We start from the raw sequence: 19,808 nt of genomic DNA on the forward strand, positions 1-19,808 counted from the left end.
TAGTTTGGAAGCTGTTTTAATGAGTAGTCATGGACTTCCCCATCTGTCACATTCTGAGGAGAATCCGCAGTTGGTGCAGTATTAGTGTAATAATACCCAGTTCATTTTTCTCATTCTGCGTTTTTTCCACAGTGGGTGGGAAAGGCAGGGACATTGCAAAAGCTCGGCAGAATTGGTCAGAGCCACTCCGATTCCTCAGCAGCATCCATGGGACTGCAGCACTTGCATTTTAACCTTTTACAAAAACAAGACTGAGGAAGCAAAAATGTATTTTGCTATTTTCTTTCCCTACTGATTCTGTCCATCTGCAGCAAGTGCAAACTCTCTAAATACTGAGTCAACAGTACTATTTAGCAAAGATTAACAGCTATTATTGACAGTTAGAGTGGTTAGAGAAACTAGATACTGAAGATGTTGAATGTGACAAAAGTAGTATGACGTCTGCTCCTTTATAAAAGTCTTACATAGTACTTGCCAGGTTCATACCAGTAATAGTAGATGGTCACATTCATGAGAATAACTTCAGACACAAAATTTTAATTAAAAGCAAAGGCAAATAAAAATAATTTTAACATTTTTAAAATGCTAGGTTTCAAATGCACTGTATGTCACTATTGTAGCAAAGCAATGAGCACCTAGGAAAAAAAGCACCTAGGAAAAAGAGTCTGAAAGACCCTTTAAAGAATTCATATATTTGCCGAAAATATATGAATTCTAAGTACTGTGAGATACCAATTGAAATTTACTTGTGGCTTTTGCACAGTTTGAAGGCAAAAGGCACTGAAGCAGTTATTATCCTTCCTCTTTATGAAATGCATAGCAGGAAGTGTAATAATATGACAGTCAACAGCTAATCAGTCATCAGACTTTCAGATGTACTGCCTGTCAGTATTTTTTATTGGAAATACATGGTATTATTGACATGGGTTTCTTTTTCACGGAATCACGGAATCTTTGCAATCAGCGATTAGGTGGAGGAGGAGGTATCCATGGAATTTATTCAAAATGGATACACAGGATACCTACACTGATAAATTTCCTTAAATATTGACAGCTGTCTTTACAAGTGCTCAGAATTCGATAAAATGCAAAAAAAAAAATCCAATAATTTATATTAAGGGTTCACTTAGAAGAGCGTGAAACACTCTTCTAATGTCAGTCTTCAGCTATTTAGCAAGTACCATTTGTAGTGATCATGGATAGTAAGGGTGAATTTTAATTGTTGCTAGGGCTGCCATTTTGTCAAGATATCATGTGTTTGGTTAAACGGTTCTTTTTTACAAAGTTTTATTGTGGTTTTTAAGCTTTACTTCTCAAATTGTAATGCTAGAAAAATCTTAGAACTAAGTAGAAAAACCTCTATTTTCACTTGTCAGAAGCTGCCAGGAAACACTGGGTGCTGCCTGGCCAGGAGGGGGGAGGGGGGTTGGTCTTTTTTGGCCAACTTAACTATTTGTTTAACTTAACCATCATGTTTGAAGGAAGTCCTCCCTGGAGTTTATAACAGCAAACTATGTGGGAGAAATATTGCAATGTGTAGGGGAGAAATGAATGTTCAAGACATGTAGGACCCTGTAAATGTATCTGACATAAAATGAACATATTTTCTCCTAAGAATTTTTTTCTCATCTGTGTTTCTCCTTTAATTAATGTTGATATTGCAAATACTATTGAATAAGAGAGACTTTTTCTACTCTGTTGGTGATTTAGCTAGATATTTAAAATACAACATTTAATGACCTGTAAATCATTTATTTTTTCTGTACAGAGGAAAAATACCAATAACATCAAATAAATGACCCAAATACATACACTTCTTCCTATAATTCGTGCTTCATTTTATAGGGTTTTTACTTCAGATTATTCAAACTGCAGTTTCTGAGAAACAGACCCTTATTTTAAACCAAAAAAGTTGCCTGCTCTGGCAACTTCACTGTTCAGAGGTGCAGTAATAGTGTATGGAGAAAAGATGTGGAGTCTAAAAATGACTAAAAAAAAAGCCTTGTGTATATGGAAATCAGTGATTTCAGTTGATATTCGGTTGAAAATCACACACAGTGCTGCTTTAATAGATTAATGAAACAAAAGGGATGGCCTAAGACAGTGTCTCCTTCCAGGAATCCCTGACTTCAGAATATTATTCTTTATTTCTTCATACCTTAAGGCTACAAGGCTTTAGGGGAAGAGTCCATTATTTCTGATAGTCCTGAGGACATTTACTGAAGCACATAAGCTATGAAGTGTGAGGTTATTTAAGAATATATATTGTAACAGACAGGTGTAGTATATTATGGGCAATTGTGTGTAAAGGTCATTAGATATATTGTCTTTACTTTTGTAAAATTTTTACTATAATACCTCTTTAGAGTAGTGGATTGATGCTGTAACAGAAAAAATGAACAGCGTAAGTATGGCTAGGAAGATTGATACTTTGTTGTAGTTTACTCGTTTCCTTGTTTCTTTTCTGCCCACTTCTATTTAGTTCCCTCAGACGTGTTTTTCATAAATTCACTCTGGAAAGGGTTTTATGAATATTTAGGAAAAAGACAGCCTGCTACTCTGACTGTTGATTGGTTCAATACGACAAGCAGCAAAGTGAATGCCACATTCATTGAGGCATCCAACATCCAACTCAAACTATCAGGTAGGTTCAGAATTTGGTGTTTAAAAAGCTGTTCTTTTAATTTTTTCATTTGTTTAGTTTTGTTATATTTTCTACCAAACACAAAAAGCAACAAAAAGTTTGGTTTTCCTTAAAAATCTTTTTCTGCTCGTTTTGCAAAGGGAAAGGTCCTAATGGAATGGTCTGCACAGATTTCAGTCAATTTATATGCGGTCACCCATCTATCTTTCCCCTTACATTTCAAATAAATACTGAGGTAGGGTTTTTTAATCTTGGACTGTTGGACAGTAGTGATGTGTTGAACTCCCAGGTAATATTGAAGTGGCAGACAAAGTGCATATAGGCATTACAAGAACTGTACCATTGAAAAGCTCCATTATTCAATAGTGATTAATATTTGCTTTAAAACAATATGGTTTTGATAATGGTATAACATAAAATAGGCACAGATAATTGAATAACTTAGTAAACTATGCATATTTTTTAATCAACATCGTGTATTCCTTTCTGCAGATCTGACTGTGAAGTTATGATTTAGCCCCTGATCACAGTTATATTTGAAAAGAGCATTACCAGCTTTTAAGGTCAAGAGTTCAGAGAGAATTTCAGTACAGTAAATTTTCTTTCACTGCACTATTGATATTTACTGTAACAATATACTGTTGTGATGTGAGTAAATCCAATTTTTCCCAGTTCAAGGAAATTTCAGGCAAGGAATTCTATCTGTATTTAGAATTATTGAAATACTTTATGAAAAGACAAATATTCTTTCCTATTTACTTATAAAATGAAACAGTACAAAACCATTTTTGCATCCTGTTATCAAATACAATGTGGGCAAAAGATCAGTAAAATGAGATCCTGTTATTACAGCACTTTAAATTTTGTTTTTTCCAGGTTATAAAATTCTGTTATTATGGAACGTTTTCCACAAAATATTTTAGTCCTAAAGTGATACACTTAGCTTTGAAAGGATATTTGAACAAACTAGTTGAAAAATTGTTTTAAAGGCATGTGTTTACCTCCTTTTTATTAATAGGTGTTTATAAGAAAGAAGAAGCCCATTTGCTCTTGAAAGTTTTTCAGATTAAAGGACCTAGTGACATTTTTGTAAGCAAGTTTGAAAACGACAACTGGGCGCTGGATGGTTATGTAAGTAATCAGACCCCTATGGATAAAGTTTGCTGAGTTTAAACTTTGAAGTCGTTTGTGACTTCCTACATAACTCTATCCAACTTTTTATATTACAAATATGGAATACGGCACTCTAGATGTCAGTGTAGAGATTGCATTATTTTTCTTTTCAAAAATATGTATACGAACGTCTATCTACCACACTCTCATTAGAATTTTTAGTTTACGAAGGGGAAGGTGGAGTGAATCGGCATATTTTGCCATGTTTTCGCCTTGTTTTCCGAGATAAGAGTGGGAAATTTACCCTTAGAAATACTTTGTTGTTTGGTAAATAGTTCGTTGCAATAAAATTACATTTAATCTTGAAGCAAAAGAGAGTTATTTTCTCTTTGTAGTTCTCCTTTGTGCGTCATGATGCTTTCTATGAAAAATAATTTAAAATATGAGAATTCAGTGAACTTCTATATCCATATACTAATTCAATTATGTATATGCAAGTTGAAGAATTTTAAAACCCAGGAATATCCATTGGATAGTTAAAGTCATTCCAGGTGTTATTTTGAAACTTTGTTTAATACTGTTGCAAACTTAAAATGATAAATATTGTATAAGCATAAAGAATTCACTATTTTAAAGAATAAAAGGGAAAATTTGGGCTCCATATATCTACGCTAAGTCAGAAAAACAAATGGCTAAACATTATTACTTATTTATTTCAGAAATCTTTTTTTATGTTTCAACATCTTCTAGGTATCATCAGGGCTTGAAAGAGGTGTTTTTACCTATCAAGGTGATATACATGGAAAAGACTTTGGAAAATTTATGCTCCAAAGACAAGGTAAATGCATTCATAGAGATTTAATATGTTTAATCTTTTTGGGTCTTGCAAGAGTGAATTCAACAAATGACTTGGCTATCTAGCTGAAGTAGGCATGGTTTTTTTATGCCATTAATAATATAAAAAAATATAATGTAATACGCATATTTGAAATATACAGTTCAAATCACAATTTAACTCTGCTTAATATGTTACTATCTCATGTTTTCTTTTATAGCTACCTAATAAGACGATTACAGGATGCTCTTAAAGAGAATGCCTTTGCAACTGCTTGCTTTTCTGTGAATGTCGTTTTGAAAGTAACAGGGGTATCATGCAACGCAAAGATATTTTCTACTCAAATTTATAAACAGCAGTCAGAATCATATAGGAAATTAAAAGGACAGAATCAACACTGATTTTAATAGTGTCCTTTGGAAGGTTCTTGCTGCTGATGGATGTTTCATGTATATGTATTTAGATAGAATTCTGTTTTGCTGCCAAAAATATGAAATGAGTGATTGAGGTATATATTACAGCTGTGGACTCAAGTGCTCCAGCAGCTGGTGAAAAACTAGTTATTTTATTCATAAAATAATTTTGTCATAAAAACTAATAAAACATTTACTCATGAAATATTTATCCATAAAATAGTTTTGGCAAATACCAAGTGTAGACGTCTTTATTTCCTGATCCTGGAACGACTGCAGAGTGGTCGAAGCACAGTATATAGGCAGCAAAGCATGGGCGAGGAGGAGGAGGCAGCCTAGCCAATATATCTACACCAGATTGTATCTACATTTTGTAAATTGCCTTGATTGTGTTAACCTCATCGGTGCTTTACCCAGTGCCCTTTAAAGTTCTGCCGAGTCTCCCTTGTATTTCTCTGTTCTATTAGCTGCTGTAATAGCAGTTATCCTATGGATTTTCTTGTCTTGGCCAGTTCTCAGATCGCTATGTATGTTTAGTCACAAGGGGCAGAAACCTTACTCTTCAGAGTCTCAGCCTAAGAACTGCCAATTACTGAAGCCAAATACAATTTCATTCTTCAGAGAAAACTCGTGTGGGACAGGTTGTTTGCCTGTACTTTTGTGTAGCCGTTATGACTGTAATATCTAAGCTGCTCTTTCTTTCTGATTTTAACAAGCACACTGTAAATGCGGAGCATCAAGATTTGTTCAAACATCTGTCTTTTTTAGCAGCCTTTGATATCTCAAAGCAGTGAGAGTATGGTTCCTTGGTTTTGTTTGGAGGGGGTGGGGTTTCTGTGTTGTTGGGGTTTTTTTTCCTTAAAACAAGCCAAAAAAGATATCCATGGTTTGCCAGGTACCCAATAAGAGTTTGGATTCATGTGTTTTAACAGTGAAATGAGTAACTCCTGGGGGTAAATGAAGAAAAAGCAGAATGACAATTCAACAGCGACAGCATTCTCCAGTGGGTGTATACTACAGTAGTGGAAAACATGGTCCGTATCACTGTTCAGAGTTGCAATATGAGAGCTCAGTTTGTATATTCCCAAGGCTAGTAAGGAGCCAAAGTGTCTAAGTTACAGTTGCGTTCTTAGGCTGAGGGCCTCTCATCTTCAGCAAAGAGCTTGCTACAAATGCAGATACTCTCTCTATTGGATTTCTTTATGTGATTGCTAAATAGGCACTGATTTTGTATAGGTTGCTTGTTCTCTATTGAATAACCTACAGCCAAAAGGAAACAGCAAATTTCCAGGCAACACAGGTCATAATTGTCCATACCCTCTCATATTCAAGGGTAACTTGCTTTGTTTTTAAAAGCTATTCTGTTCCTGAATATTCTGCTGAGGTAATGATCTCGTGTGTCCTCCAGCTGAAGACTTAACATATTTCTCTTTCTGCAGGAAGTTAAATTATTTGCTGCCTTTACACTAAGCCAGAAGTATGCATAAACTATGTATGCACTGGTGCATACATAATGTAATATGAAATTTTTCACCTGCAAGCATACTTCAAAAACAGCATTTACTGAGAAATGCTTGGTTAACTGTGAAAGACCAACCTATTTGATGAAGAATTCCCTATCACACAGTACTAGAGAAAGACCAGGCTCAGTGGATACGCCTAGTCTTGGGACTTAATGACTAGAAAACAGAAAGAACTTTTGTTTCTAAGTACTGTTTATCCCCTTTCATAAGTTTTCTTGTATTCTTATAGAATAACCCATAGGGCAAAAAGATCTCTGTTGTCAGTCTGACAAAAGACTTAGAACTGTATCTGAGCCTGTTTAAGGGGTCCAAGTTGTGACAACAAATTATTTAACCTGTTTCACCAAGTAATCAGTCATTGCTGGGGGCTTTTTGCTTGTTTTGTTATGTTTTAATAACTGGAAGTTAAAAATTTGCAGCTTTTAGCTGCAAGTCTGTGGCTACGTTCAGTTTCTGTAATTTCTGAGTGCCTGTGCCTCACCACTACAGTTCTAGAACATGTTTATTCTAAAATCTTGGCCTTGTTCATTCCAATCTGGACTGTACTTTAAAATTGTATGAAAAGGTGGCTTTGTAAGAAGAGAAACTTTCTTCACCAAGTGATTCTTTTCCTATATTTATTTCCTCTGCGTAAATACAATAACCCACTTCTCCCTCCTTTTTTTTTCTTCAAAGTACTTTTTTAGTTTATCCAGATTGAGATAACAAATATTTTCAAGAAATATGAAAGATGAATAATTAATTTGCATCTGTGATATATTTGATTAACGCCTGTGAAATACATGTTCATTTCTTGAAATTGATCAACTCTTAAAAGCGTTGAACATCATGAGATGTGAAATTAAAATTTCACTCTATAAAGGTGTCATCCTTCCTCTCCAGATCTTTTAGCACAGCTTTCCTTATTCCCAAAGAAACTCTACATCTAAACAGGATACTCACAGCTTCAGAGTACAAAATGATTGTGCATTAGCTAATGCACAAATAGATAGCTAGAACTAATGAGCTATGAGACTATATGTTAATATACTCCTCATAAGCAATGAGGTACCCAAAGAGTCCTTGCTATCCGGCAGTTATCAGTCAGGTCCAGTCTCTGTTGCTCCTTGGAAGCTGCTGACTTGCTTTCTGTGTTGGTATTTATTCTCTGAAATCCTTGAGCAGCTAACCATCCTTGTCTCAGAAATTACTCTTCTACCTGTAATTCTACTTTTCTTATCTTGCATGGCTTTCACTGTCACATTTTCTCCCACTTCAACAGCAGTTCTCTTAGTAAAACTGAGCCGTGCTCTACTAATACCAGACAGTTGAAACTCCTGGCCTAGGAGTTACAGGGGAAATGTATTTGAAAGCTCCAAACAATGATAAGGAAATGCTCTTAATGAATATTATCTTTCAAAAAGTATTATTTTCTAGTATGTATAAAGGACAAAACTCAGTAGCCATCTGAAGGGTAGAAGTACACAGAATCACAGAATGGTAGGGATCGGAAGAGATCATCTTCAGAGATCAACCCCCTGCCAGAGCAGGGTCACCTAGAGCAGATTGCACAGGAATACATCCAGGCGGGTTTTGAATGTCTCCAGAGAAGCTTGCACAATAATGATTTCACTGTTGCTGTTTTCAGGAGGCTAAAGAAACCCCTGATATTCTGCGAAATCTTACTGAATATTCCTCTATTAAATAACAAGTTTCCCAGTGACAAAGTATAGTTTTTTTAATGAAAAGAAAAAGAAACTATTTTTGCACTCTTTTTTTATTTATTTTATTTTTTTGGTATATTAGCATGCAGTTATTTCCACTTTTGTTTTTTAAGCTGTGGAAGCAATTAATACCTAAATTAGAGCAGTACAATAGGCTTTCCTATTTCTCATCATAATAACGCTGCCAGAATAAATACAAAGTTCACATCAGGATATGTGTAATCACAAACAACTCTGAAAATGATTGTAATGGGTAGACCCAACTGTGTTTTAGTTAAATTGAGTCTCATACATGAAGAAAACTCTGATTATCCAGAATTGCAGCAACGATTCTCTTCCGTAATGAAAAGCACACCCAATGCACAGTCAAAACCTGGTCAACATTTCTCCAATGGCAATTTAATACAATTTTGTAATTTAATTTTGTAATTAATTAATACATTTTGTAAAATGAATTGCAGAAAATGTATTATGATCTTAGCAATTGAAACATGTAAGTTTTAAAAATATCTAACAGAACAAAAACGTACCTTGTTCCTCTTTTGCATTGAGCTTGAACTGCAAGAAGTCATAGGAGAAATGTTTGTTTCTGCCTCAGTTTTGCAACTTATTTAGATATTTCAGTAGACTGCTGAAAGCAGCACAATGGCTGTGTCTCTGCTATCTAACTGGTCTGTGCCAGTGCCCTAAAAACACTGATTGATGCTGTTGCCATCAATGAGGAAGTCGTGCTGTTTGAGACGGTGTGTACTGGTGGGTTGGAGCATTTTTGAGTGGTAAATACCAGTGTCTCCTATTAAATTTTCTATAATTTTTGCTTTAAAATTTTCATCCTTCACAATTTGTATTGTCAAGTTGGACAATTATTAAGCGATTTAATAATACTTGTCTTTATACTGATGAAAAAATGTGTTCTGCAAAATGCCTTACAGTCCGGGTTATCTGCTTGTCCACGACAGGAACCTGGCGAGGCCATGCCTTTGCATTCCCTGCACCTCAGTTTTATTCCAGTCCAAACGTAGCTGCCACAGGCTCTAAAACATGCTCGTGTTTCACCCCTAAAGGCAGGCTGTAAAGCAGCCAAGACATGCACGCGGATGCACGGACCTGGGAGCTGAGCAGAGCCATTGTGGTTTATTGCAGTTACCTCAGTTCTCTCTTCCTTTTTCATGTCTGATGTGGTCTCACGTTGCTGCTTGTTTCTCAGCTGAATGTTAAGGCTGCAAGCATAGAATATTTTGTGCAGTATTAATAATATATTTTTTTTTTGTAGAAGGTAAATGGCTTAAATTTATTAAATTAGTGACTCGTGAGAGAGGTGTAGTTCATAACTATTTTACTTGCTGACTACTGTTTTCAGATCATTTTGATAGTTATTGGTACATTATTAAGTGGTTTTAACAACATTTATAATGCATGCTATTTTATTCATGTTTTTAAATACGATTATTTTATCAAGACACCATTTTCTTGTATTCTTGAATAAAGAGAGAACTGTGAGATAGAAAACCTGGGAATTTTATTTCTACCCTTTTTGTTTCATTTCAGGTCCTTTAAGTGCAGACACAGACCTTTCAAATCACTACTATGGTACAAACAGCAGTTCTGTTGCAGCTGCCATCCTGGTACCATTCTTTGCTCTAATATTATCAGGGTTTGCATTTTACCTCTACAAACACAGGTATTGTAAATGTTATTTATTCCGTAACTTAATAAGCTTTTTGTTTTAATTTTGATAGGTAAGTGTAACTAGACAGCAGAATACTAAAGCTTGCAAGAATATCTTTTCTCCAGAAAGACAAAAATTTCTAAGTATTCCCGTGAAGGGGTTCAGTGCAGGGCAGTTCTTAATGCCGAACAATTAGAAAAATGAGTCATCGTGTTAGGGAGCAAAGATCTGTCAACCTTCTTGGTTCGTTAGGTTGAATCAGATTGAAATCTCAGGTCACATGTTTTATTCTTTCATTTTAATGCTTTATTAAGTTGAATGTATGCTGCTTCTTTCAAAATGCTTATGAGTATTAATTATGCAAGCTGAAAAATCCATAAATCCCATGAGGGAACAGCCTATAATGAGACTACTTACAGTACATGCTGAATAAGCTAGTGGATGCTACTAGAATTGGCATCACTTCAGCTCATATGAAACTTTTATATGTCATTAGATAATATAATAAATCCAACCAGCTTGTCTGAATTTGGGTTAAAAGCTGATATCTATGTATCTATTGAACATTTGTTCATTCTGAGTGCTATTTTCTAGAGCTTTCTGGAACAATTCTTATATTTTTGTACTGAGGTACAATAGTCTCTGACCTGCAAAATGGTGTTTAAAAAAAAGGCTGATTTTTAATAACATGCTCTTAAAACTTTTGTCCTGTAATCATGATACCAAGAGGATTTCATGATTATAAGAAATCACGTGGACAAACTGAAGTCCACCATTGCCCTGTGATAGACTAGACTGTCTACCTATCTCAGCATTAGATGATTTAGGAAAAAGAAATTGCAGTGGGGCTTGAACTTGTGAACTCCAGTTAAAATGATACATGTCCTGAAATGTAATATAGCCTTTTGTTGAAAAAACTGCTCAGGAAGAGCTATGAACTCTGTCTCAGAACGTGGTATTGTAAGATGCCTTTTTGGTGCCTAGAGATTGGCATTCTCAGGTAGCTCCTCTGCAATGGGGGGAACCTAAACAGCAGGCATTCAGATGGGTTGAAGAGATGGAACGTAAAGGGAACATTGTTGTTACTTTGCTCTTAGAAATAGGAAGCAAACCCTAAGAAAAATTAATAAAAGTGGATTGTGACATAGGGGTACGTAGGGGTTTATTCTGTGAAGTTTGTTGTGTCCTAAGTGAGCAGCAGAGATTCTGTTTTCTATTTAGAAGAGATATAAATGTATTTAAGAGAGATAAAATTTAAGCTTCAGATGAGCAGCTGTAATTCCAGTGTTTATGGTTCTGCTGGTGCAGCATTGGAGTTCTGCCTACCTTAGCCTAATTTCAATGCATTAGATATGTATGATTCAAACAATTTCTTCCATTAAACCACAATTTTTAGAGGAATTATCAGTGTCATATGGTAATCAGAAAATTAATAAATTGATTACTGATGTAAAGTAACTTTAGGTCACCTTTATTCTCTTTAAAACAAAGGAGGTTCCAAAGGAAAGAGGACAGAATATGTGACTTTTGAAGGCACTTTCTTGAAATTACCTTAATGAGCAGAATAACAACATGAAATTTTCACAATGATGTGATAGTAGTTATGCCCCTAGAGGCTCTCTCTATCAGAGAATCTGAAGGTCTTCTTAGGGGATGATTTTATGGATGTTTCTGCTGTGCCTATGTCAGATTAATACCATCTAATCAGAACCAGGGTTGTTAAACCTTTTTTACACAGTTTCTGTAACTTTTATCTGACAGACAGGGATTGCTTCCAGAATGAAGGCAGCATCTCAGTCTTTCTGAACAAAATTAAAATATATTTAATTACTTACACTTAGGAAAGCTCCTAGTTAAGATTTCTAAGCACATTTTGTTACTTCTAAAATGAAAATATGCAGAAAAGGACATATTTATGAGTAAAAAATTATTTGTAGATTGTCAGTTTCCATTACCGACATCTTTCCAGTAATAATTTAATAAGTGATAATGCTATCCAAAACAGTATCATCTTCTAAAAATTTTTTTTCAAGAACACTTTTCTGAAGTTTTATCATGAGATTCTTTTCTAAACTGTTTTAAGTTTATTAAGCACCAAGCATCTACATTTTGCACTTTGTTGACTTATTGCCTATTTGTTGACTTGCCCTATTTGAATTACATGTATAAAATTATACATTGAATCTCCTTTATGTATTTGTTTAGGTACTTTAGATGCTAAGAGATTTAAGGTGAAAGTAGTAAAATATAATATACTAGGATATCATTTTAGTGGATATATCAGAAAGTCTGCACAATCCTGTTTTATTTTTCATTTAATTATTGGCTTAATATGTTCTAGCAGAACTTTGCATAAAAATGTGAATATCCTGGAAGTTTTGATATGTTCTTTATGGTGGTAAAACACTATCCAAAATAGAAGACTGTTTACTGAATGATAATTCTTTCTACCCTTTGATATTCAAATGTCAAAATTTACCTGAATATTAGTTAGGATTCAATCAATCGGATTGCATATGTTTGGACATAGAAAATCTGTGTCAAGGTATTTAGTAGTGTTTGTTGCTGGAAGTATTTCTGGAGGTAAGCAGGCATGCTATGGCAGATCTGTCTGCAATAACTGAAATTACTGACCCTTATCTGAAGGTTACTAGCACTGGCAGTGGAATATATTCTGGACACTTGCCATGTCAGTGCAAGAGTTGCCTGATTGAAGCTGCGCTGGCTGACTTTGCACTGACTTAGATGTAGTAGTACCCAGGAGACCTGTTACAGCACTTGACTGGTGCAACACTAACTTCCTGCTCTGGAATGGTAATAAACAGCTGATAGCAGCAAATTACTAAACCGTTCTATCTACCTCTGCTTGAAAATCTGTAAGTCAATGAAATCTGTCAGTGTTTATCTTGTCTAAAACCCAAGATCCTATTGAAAGGATGGATTAGGAGCCACTCACTCTCATCTTTCTATGTCCACCTAGTCATCTACTCCATTCAAGTCTTTTAAACTGACAGTTTGTGTCAATCTTCGTCAGAACATTTGCACAGATGATCCAGTTGCCTTCCTACGTATACTGTAAAAGTGTGGGTAAAATCCCAAATCTGCAGGAAAGTGAATTGGAATATGCTTGATGGGGATCAAATTAAATTAATCATATTAAAGATGCTAGTGTAGTTTTGACATTAATATCAATACTTTAGAAAGACAAGGATATATATATATATTTTTATAAATTGGTAAGGTGTTAATTTAGTAAAACTGGAATAAGTGTTTCCACTCTGTATAAGGATTCTTTTATGGTCAGCATTCTAAAACTGAAAATGTTATCAGAATATATCATAATTTTTATTGTACGTTGCTTTACTTTTGGCTGCCAGTTTTGGCAGTAACAACAAGCTATGAAGTTGTCATATTTTTGACACTTTTATAGTGGAAAATTCATACCTGTATTTTGCGTACATTGTCTCTGTGCTTTGTAGCATCAGTTTGCCCGTTAGGAATTCGAGTTCTTCTCTTCATGCAATGAAAAATAACTTCCAGACAGATTTCTCTTACTTTTTAAGTTCTTCAACATCCTGTATGAGCTCCTTCTATCACTTCTAGACTGAGTTGTGCAACTTGTTTAGACAGGATGGAAGCATTATAGATAAAAATTACAGTAAGTGTAAAATGTTTATTTTTAAGGGTTACTAACGATTTCTTGTCTTTTTTTTTTCCCAGAACAAGACCAAAAGTACAATACAATGGGTATGCTGGACATGAAAACAGTAATGGACAGGCTTCATTTGAAAATCCCATGTATGACACAAACTTAAAACCCACAGAAGCAAAGGCTGTGAGGTTTGATACGACTCTGAACACAGTTTGTACAGTGGTATAGCCTTCAGTGCCCAATATGACTGATTCATAGCCATACCTCTGATGGACAAGCAGTAATTCCTTTGGTGCCATATACCAGTTTCCCTTCTTCTCTTGGCTTTGCTGCTGTAATCTTTAACATCTTCTGTCAGCCTACATGCAGCTAAATTTTCTGGTAAAAATGTGTCAGTCTTCTGGGGATCAGACAAAGAATATTTTTTCATCTGAAGTTGGATCAAAATGCCTGGCTGCATCTGCTTCAAATCAAGGCACACTTTAAGGAAGACTGCCAAGTCATGCCAATTTTTCATATTTAATGCCTCAGACTTTCATATTTGTATGTGGCTGGATGCCTTTCAATGCATTCTTCTGGGCACTTGGATAAATCCTTTGAGTACTGTAACAAATAATAGCACCACAGATTATCCCCGGGAATATTCTGAAGAAATAAAGCTCTCTTGAAGAAGACAACCTTCCTTGAGGTTGCATACACCTGCAAATGCTTTACCATTGAAATCTTGCTAAAATTAAAAAACAAAAAAAACTTACAGTGTATCTCATACATAGGGCAGTTTGCCAATTTCCCAATCAGCCGTTATATTGCAAAACGTTAATGCACAATTTTTTTGCACTAGGGTGTTATGGATGACTAAGATGCTGGTAAAAATATACAGGGTTTCTACACACTGTCCATTGTATATAGACATTCACTCACTCTTTGCCAAGCAAAACATTCCACAATAAATTTACTTAGAATATTAAATTATGAGCCCCATGCTTAGCACCAGTGAAAATCCTGTGTGATAGAAGACAATATTCCTTTTGTCAATTTTTGACTAAATTTCTTTGTAAACATGATTACAAGTCACTGGAGACTTTCAGCCAGAACAAGAGCCCACTTCTAAGAAATTTTCATTGCCAGTATTGTTTTCTTCTGAACTCAGTCATCAGTTACCATTGTCAGTATCATACTATTTAACAGCAGGGGGGTTAGCAGCTATTGCTGCTTGCCATGTACAAATGTGAATAGTAATTTATTTTAGATAGCTCATAAAGCCTGTGAGCCTGTGCTCATAATACAGTCTTCCCTTTTGCATTTTTTTTCCATTTTTTTCTGGTAAGATGACATCATTTTCGGATGTTATACATGGAACTAAACCACATTACAGTAGCATATGTAAACCCAGTGCAAATTGTCTATAACAAGCTGTCAGTCAGTTTCTACTTTGAACAAAGAGAAATATTCAACTATCTTTGCTTTCTGTTTCCTTTCGGATTTTTTAAACACACTGCTTACTGCTTTTGTACTTACACGGTTTGACAGAGAAAGTTTGACATTTGTAAATATGAATGGTTGAGTAAATCATTAACATTTGCTTAGAAATAGAGGTTTTATTGAATGAAAACAAACAAAGATGCCATTGGGCAGATTAATTAAATTGAGTTTTATAATTAGGAAATTACAGGAAATAATAAATCAAAGTCTGATTTTAGTCATACATGTTGAGCTCAGAAAGCAGGAAAGTTGCTTTGCTTTTCTTTAAAATTCGGGGGGTTTTTTTGTTGTTGTTGTTGTTCTGTTTTAGTTTTCTGAATTTCAAACTGTCCTAATGTCCAGTTGCTATCAGAACCTGTAGAGAAATGTTTCTGAACTCCATATGTGTGTAGGTCTGGCTGTTATACACAAAACAAAAAGCCCAATGTAAGCCCAATAACAGGTTTTTCAGCTAATGTTGCAGAACGCAAAGAAAATTTCAAAGGTAACCCTTGGTCAGCTTAACAACTCTACATCTGTTAGATGAAAAATACCAGCAATATAATACAGTATTGTAGGGCCTCCAGCTCTTATATTCTTCATATGAGCAAGAAACTCTGAAGAAAATTTAATAAATAATCCTTTCCAGTCAGTTCCTTGTTCATTTTGTTAGTAGTTTTTGGCTTTCTTTTTCGTTTGTTTCTGAGGTTTTTGTGCAGTAAGTTTCATTTATCTGTCACATCTCAGAGCCCTTCGCATTTCCTGAGAAAGAACAAAGTCATCAGATCAAAGTTGTTGTCCTGATCCTCCCTCATGTAGAGGAAGTCGCTCTGCAAATGAAGAGCTTCCGTAGGAACAGTGGGCCAGGGAGGGAAGCTGTTGTGTGATTAAAGTTTTTGACAGGTGTTCAAAATCAACATTACTGCTTTGGAAGTCTTTCTCTAGTGGCGATGGCAGAAAAAAGTTGTAGTATTGAAAACAAGCGCAAAATTCTAGCTAAGCAGCTGTTTTTGATGTTTTCTACTCCTGCCCATACAGTGTACTCTTCAGTGAGCTGTCTCACTATGGCCACCGAGGAACCTGTTGGAGGAAAGGTCCCAGAAAAGAGAATAGTTAAATTATTTGATCTTTTGTGTCAGAGAGCCCAGATCCTGTGAATCCTTTGTCTAGTGGTTGATTTTGGGGAGATTATGTAAGGAGTGCTTATCCCAAGTGAGTGTTCTTTGATCAGGGACACTCAAAATTGGGGCACAATGACAAATTATCCGAAGATGTTTGTTCGGAGTATTGATTAAACAGGAGCTTCAGACTGGAACCCAAGCAAAGGAAAGCTCTTGTAGTTTTATCAGTTCTGTCCACATCCTTCAGAGGCCTCTCCTTCTCTGCTATGTTTGAGTCTGCTGTTCAGGTTGGAGCTCTTTCTCCTCGAGTTATTTTACAGAGGGCCGTGTACGCATGCACTTACATATGGTGCTTCATCAGAATAAGACTCTTAAAATGTCGTGCAGTGGTTGGGTAATGGCAGCCAGGAAATCTGCTTTCTGAGATATATGCAGAAGACTTTTCCCCCAGTGTTGACCAGATCATTATGACGGGCTAATAATACATGCTATGTATTTTTTTAAAAAAACAGGTTATGTGCTTCAAAGCTGTTAAAAACTGCTGCTTGTATCACACATCTTGCCTTTCTCCAGGCTAGCTGCAATAATTTTTTTTCTTGTGTAAAATATTTTGTAAACAAAGAAAAGCTGTTATTAAAAAGAAAAAAAAAAAAGGGTGGGAGGGTGAGGGTGGGGGGTTGGGGAAGAGCGCCGGCATTATGATCAAGTCAATCTAATTTTCATTCCCAGTATTTCATTCTGCCATTTCACTACATGCTGCTGTGACATGAAGTAGGTGCAAACGAACTTTTTGTACAGAGATATATTTTTTATGAAGAATTTGTAAAATTATTAAATATGCTGTACTTTTTTGATTAATGTAGGTAAATTGTTAAAAATAAATGTTTTTACAATACAAAAAATTGTAATTTTCCCAATAATGTAAAATTTACCATCTTTAGCTGATTTTCAGTTCTGATCCTATTACACATGTATTAATATTAAAGTGGCCTGTTTAAAATAAACAGTATTCTCTTTGGCAAAAAAATAAATACTATAAAAGATTGTAATATAGCCTGTGCAATGCCACCTACCTTGAAAGCAAAATCAGAGTTCTAATTAAATATTTAATTTTAGATTTTCAGCTTTTGTGTGACCTGTTCTTATCATGTTTTTTCCTTCTATTTACTTTTATACTTTTAAATCTCAGATATTGATTTTTCATTGCATTAGATTGTTCAGTAGAATCTTAATCTTGTCATTTTAAATTCCCAAGAATTATGTAAATCGGCAAAAATTTTCAGGTGCTGTCTAGTGAGCTGGGATCTGCCTCCTGTTATCTTACACGTGTCATTCAGATTTTTAAATGGGACTTAGACTCCCAGATCATTTGGTTGTTTTATGAAAAATAACCTGTTTTATTCTTCCACAAGCCTGCATGCTACCTGTGGAAGTGATGGGTCACATGGAGCCAGAGGTATTTCCAATTCTATCTGAGAGCTAGTTCTGTAGTCACTTAAATGTACATCTACTGAAATGAAAATGCTTACATACACGAAGATAGCCACACACGAGGTTCAACAAAAGCAAGTGCAAGGTCCTGCACCTGGGGAGGAAGAATGCTAAGCACCAGTATAGGTTAGGGGTGGACCTGCTGGGAAGTAGTTCTGAGGAGAAGGATCTGGGGGTCCTGGTAGACAGTAAATTATCCATGAGCCAGCAGTGTGCCCTTGTTGCCAAAAAGGCCAATGGCATCCTGGGCTGCACAGGGAAGACTGTGGCCAGTAGGTCAAAGGAGGTCGTTCTCCCCCTCTACCCTGCACTGGTGAGGCCACAACTGGAGTATTGTGTCCAGTTTTGGGCTCCCCAGTTCAAGAGGGACAGGGAACTACTGGAGCGGGTCCAGCGTAGGGCAACTAAGATGTTTGAGGGACTGGAGCACCTCCCTTATGAGGAAAGGCTGAGAGAGCTGGGACTCTTTAGCCTGGAGAAGAGAAGGCTGAGGGGGGACCTGATTAATGTTTACAAGTATCTAAAGGGTGGGCTGAAGGAGGATGGTGCCAGACTCTTTTCAATGGTTCCCAGTGACAGGACGAGGGGCAGCGGGCACAAGTTAGAACATAGGAAGTTCCGTTCAAATACACGGAAAAACTTCTTTACGGTGAGGGTGACAGAGCACTGGGACAGGCTGCCCAGGGAGGTTGTGGAGTCCCCTTCTCTGGAGATTTTCAAGACCCGCCTGGATGCAGCCCTGAGGGATGTGCTCTGGGCAATCCTGCTCTAGCAGGGGAGTTGGACTAGATGATCTCTAGAGGTCCCTTCCAACTCTGAAGATTCTGTGATTCTGTGATATATTAATGTTTTCAGGATCAAGACCTGAAATTCTAAACATATTTTTTAAAAAAATATTTTACTCTTTATTCATGTAGGAGATTTATGTGATTTACTTATTGACATCTTAAGAAAGAATGAGTCAGGCTTCAAGAATATTCTATCCCATATTCCTTTCGGAATCACTGATAGTATAGATTTTTAGTCATATATGAAAAAGTAAAATTCTTTACTTTTAGAATAAAAAGATACGTGCATGTCCTTACTTCCTTTCTCATCTTCACAATCCGTCCTTCTGGTAATATGATATATTATAGAAAGTTGTTAAAAGTTCTCATCTCTCAGAATGATCTGACTTTCCTCCTCACACTAAGCTATAAGCTATAATCACTAACGCTATCAATGCAGATATCTGACAGAGTCATGATTTTTACCTCTTATCACAAACAGTAGTCTAACATACATTAAAGAAGTGAACTATTCTTTACACTATTGCCAAAATGCAATGCCAGCTTTTGAAATTATTTCCCCGTATGATCTATTGAAAAATGTAGCATGGTATATTTCATTTTGGATTCTAGACAAGCCATTTATAGAAAACAAATCATTTGTGTGTGTTGAGGGTACAGTTGTGTAAAAGCCACTCAGATGAATCTGTAAAGAACAAAAATATTTGTTTTTTAGCTGGCATTTACTAGCTCTGTAGCAGCAGTGAGGCCATAAACAGCATCAAAGGGATAGCATACCTATTGGTAAGATTTACTCAAAATGGAAGATGCTTTTTTTAAGGCTGCTTTTAATTTTGAACTCCAATAAACTACATTAAATACACTGCTGCCTCCTTTAGCATGATTGCTAACTCAAAACTACAGGAGCTTGAATCCATATGGCTCAGTGCTTGAGAGAACGGAAGGCAGAAGGTGGAAGAGGAAGAGGTCTTCTGCAGAATATTGCCTTTAAACAAATAAAATAAATTACTTTTAAGCATGTGTCTGTAATGCACAAAAAGAAAAAAGAAAGTAATGCTTCATCCCAGAGTTTTTTGAGTCAACAGTAAATCAGTATTACTCGTTCAAAACCTTGTCAATGACAGTCTTCTAACAAAATACTTTCCACCAAAGAGCACAGTGTGGACCTCACTATGGCAGATTAAAAAAAAATAAACATTGGCTGACATACGCCTCGTGATTAGTTATCAGTATGTGATTATATATGATACAAGGAAGTAGAAGATCCTCCTAAACAGTTGTATTTGTTTATGTAAAATTTTAATTATTTTAAATTACAGACATACGTAGTAAATATATAGAAAAGTGGATATCCTTGGAGCCTAATCCACAGGGGAACAAGAACTTAGTTTTGCA

General features: G+C 35.7%; 1 protein-coding gene across 2 annotated transcripts in view; it reads left to right on the forward strand.

The window, feature by feature from the left end:
• CSMD1 (CUB and Sushi multiple domains 1) overlaps window positions 1-16,788 on the forward strand; it is a 1,197,532-nt gene extending 1,180,744 nt beyond the window's left edge. For both annotated transcript variants that reach the window (XM_063330346.1, XM_063330347.1), the window contains 5 exons: window positions 2,483-2,644; window positions 3,663-3,775; window positions 4,508-4,595; window positions 9,780-9,912; window positions 13,621-16,788. In XM_063330346.1, the coding sequence (XP_063186416.1) occupies window positions 2,483-2,644; window positions 3,663-3,775; window positions 4,508-4,595; window positions 9,780-9,912; window positions 13,621-13,780 (656 nt within the window). In that variant the 3' untranslated portion in view covers window positions 13,781-16,788. The remainder of the gene's footprint in view (window positions 1-2,482; window positions 2,645-3,662; window positions 3,776-4,507; window positions 4,596-9,779; window positions 9,913-13,620) is intronic.
• Window positions 16,789-19,808: the final 3,020 nt, after the last annotated feature.

Source organism: Chroicocephalus ridibundus, chromosome 3 (assembly GCF_963924245.1).
Source record: "Chroicocephalus ridibundus chromosome 3, bChrRid1.1, whole genome shotgun sequence".
In the NCBI taxonomy this organism is placed as follows: domain Eukaryota; kingdom Metazoa; phylum Chordata; class Aves; order Charadriiformes; family Laridae; genus Chroicocephalus; species Chroicocephalus ridibundus.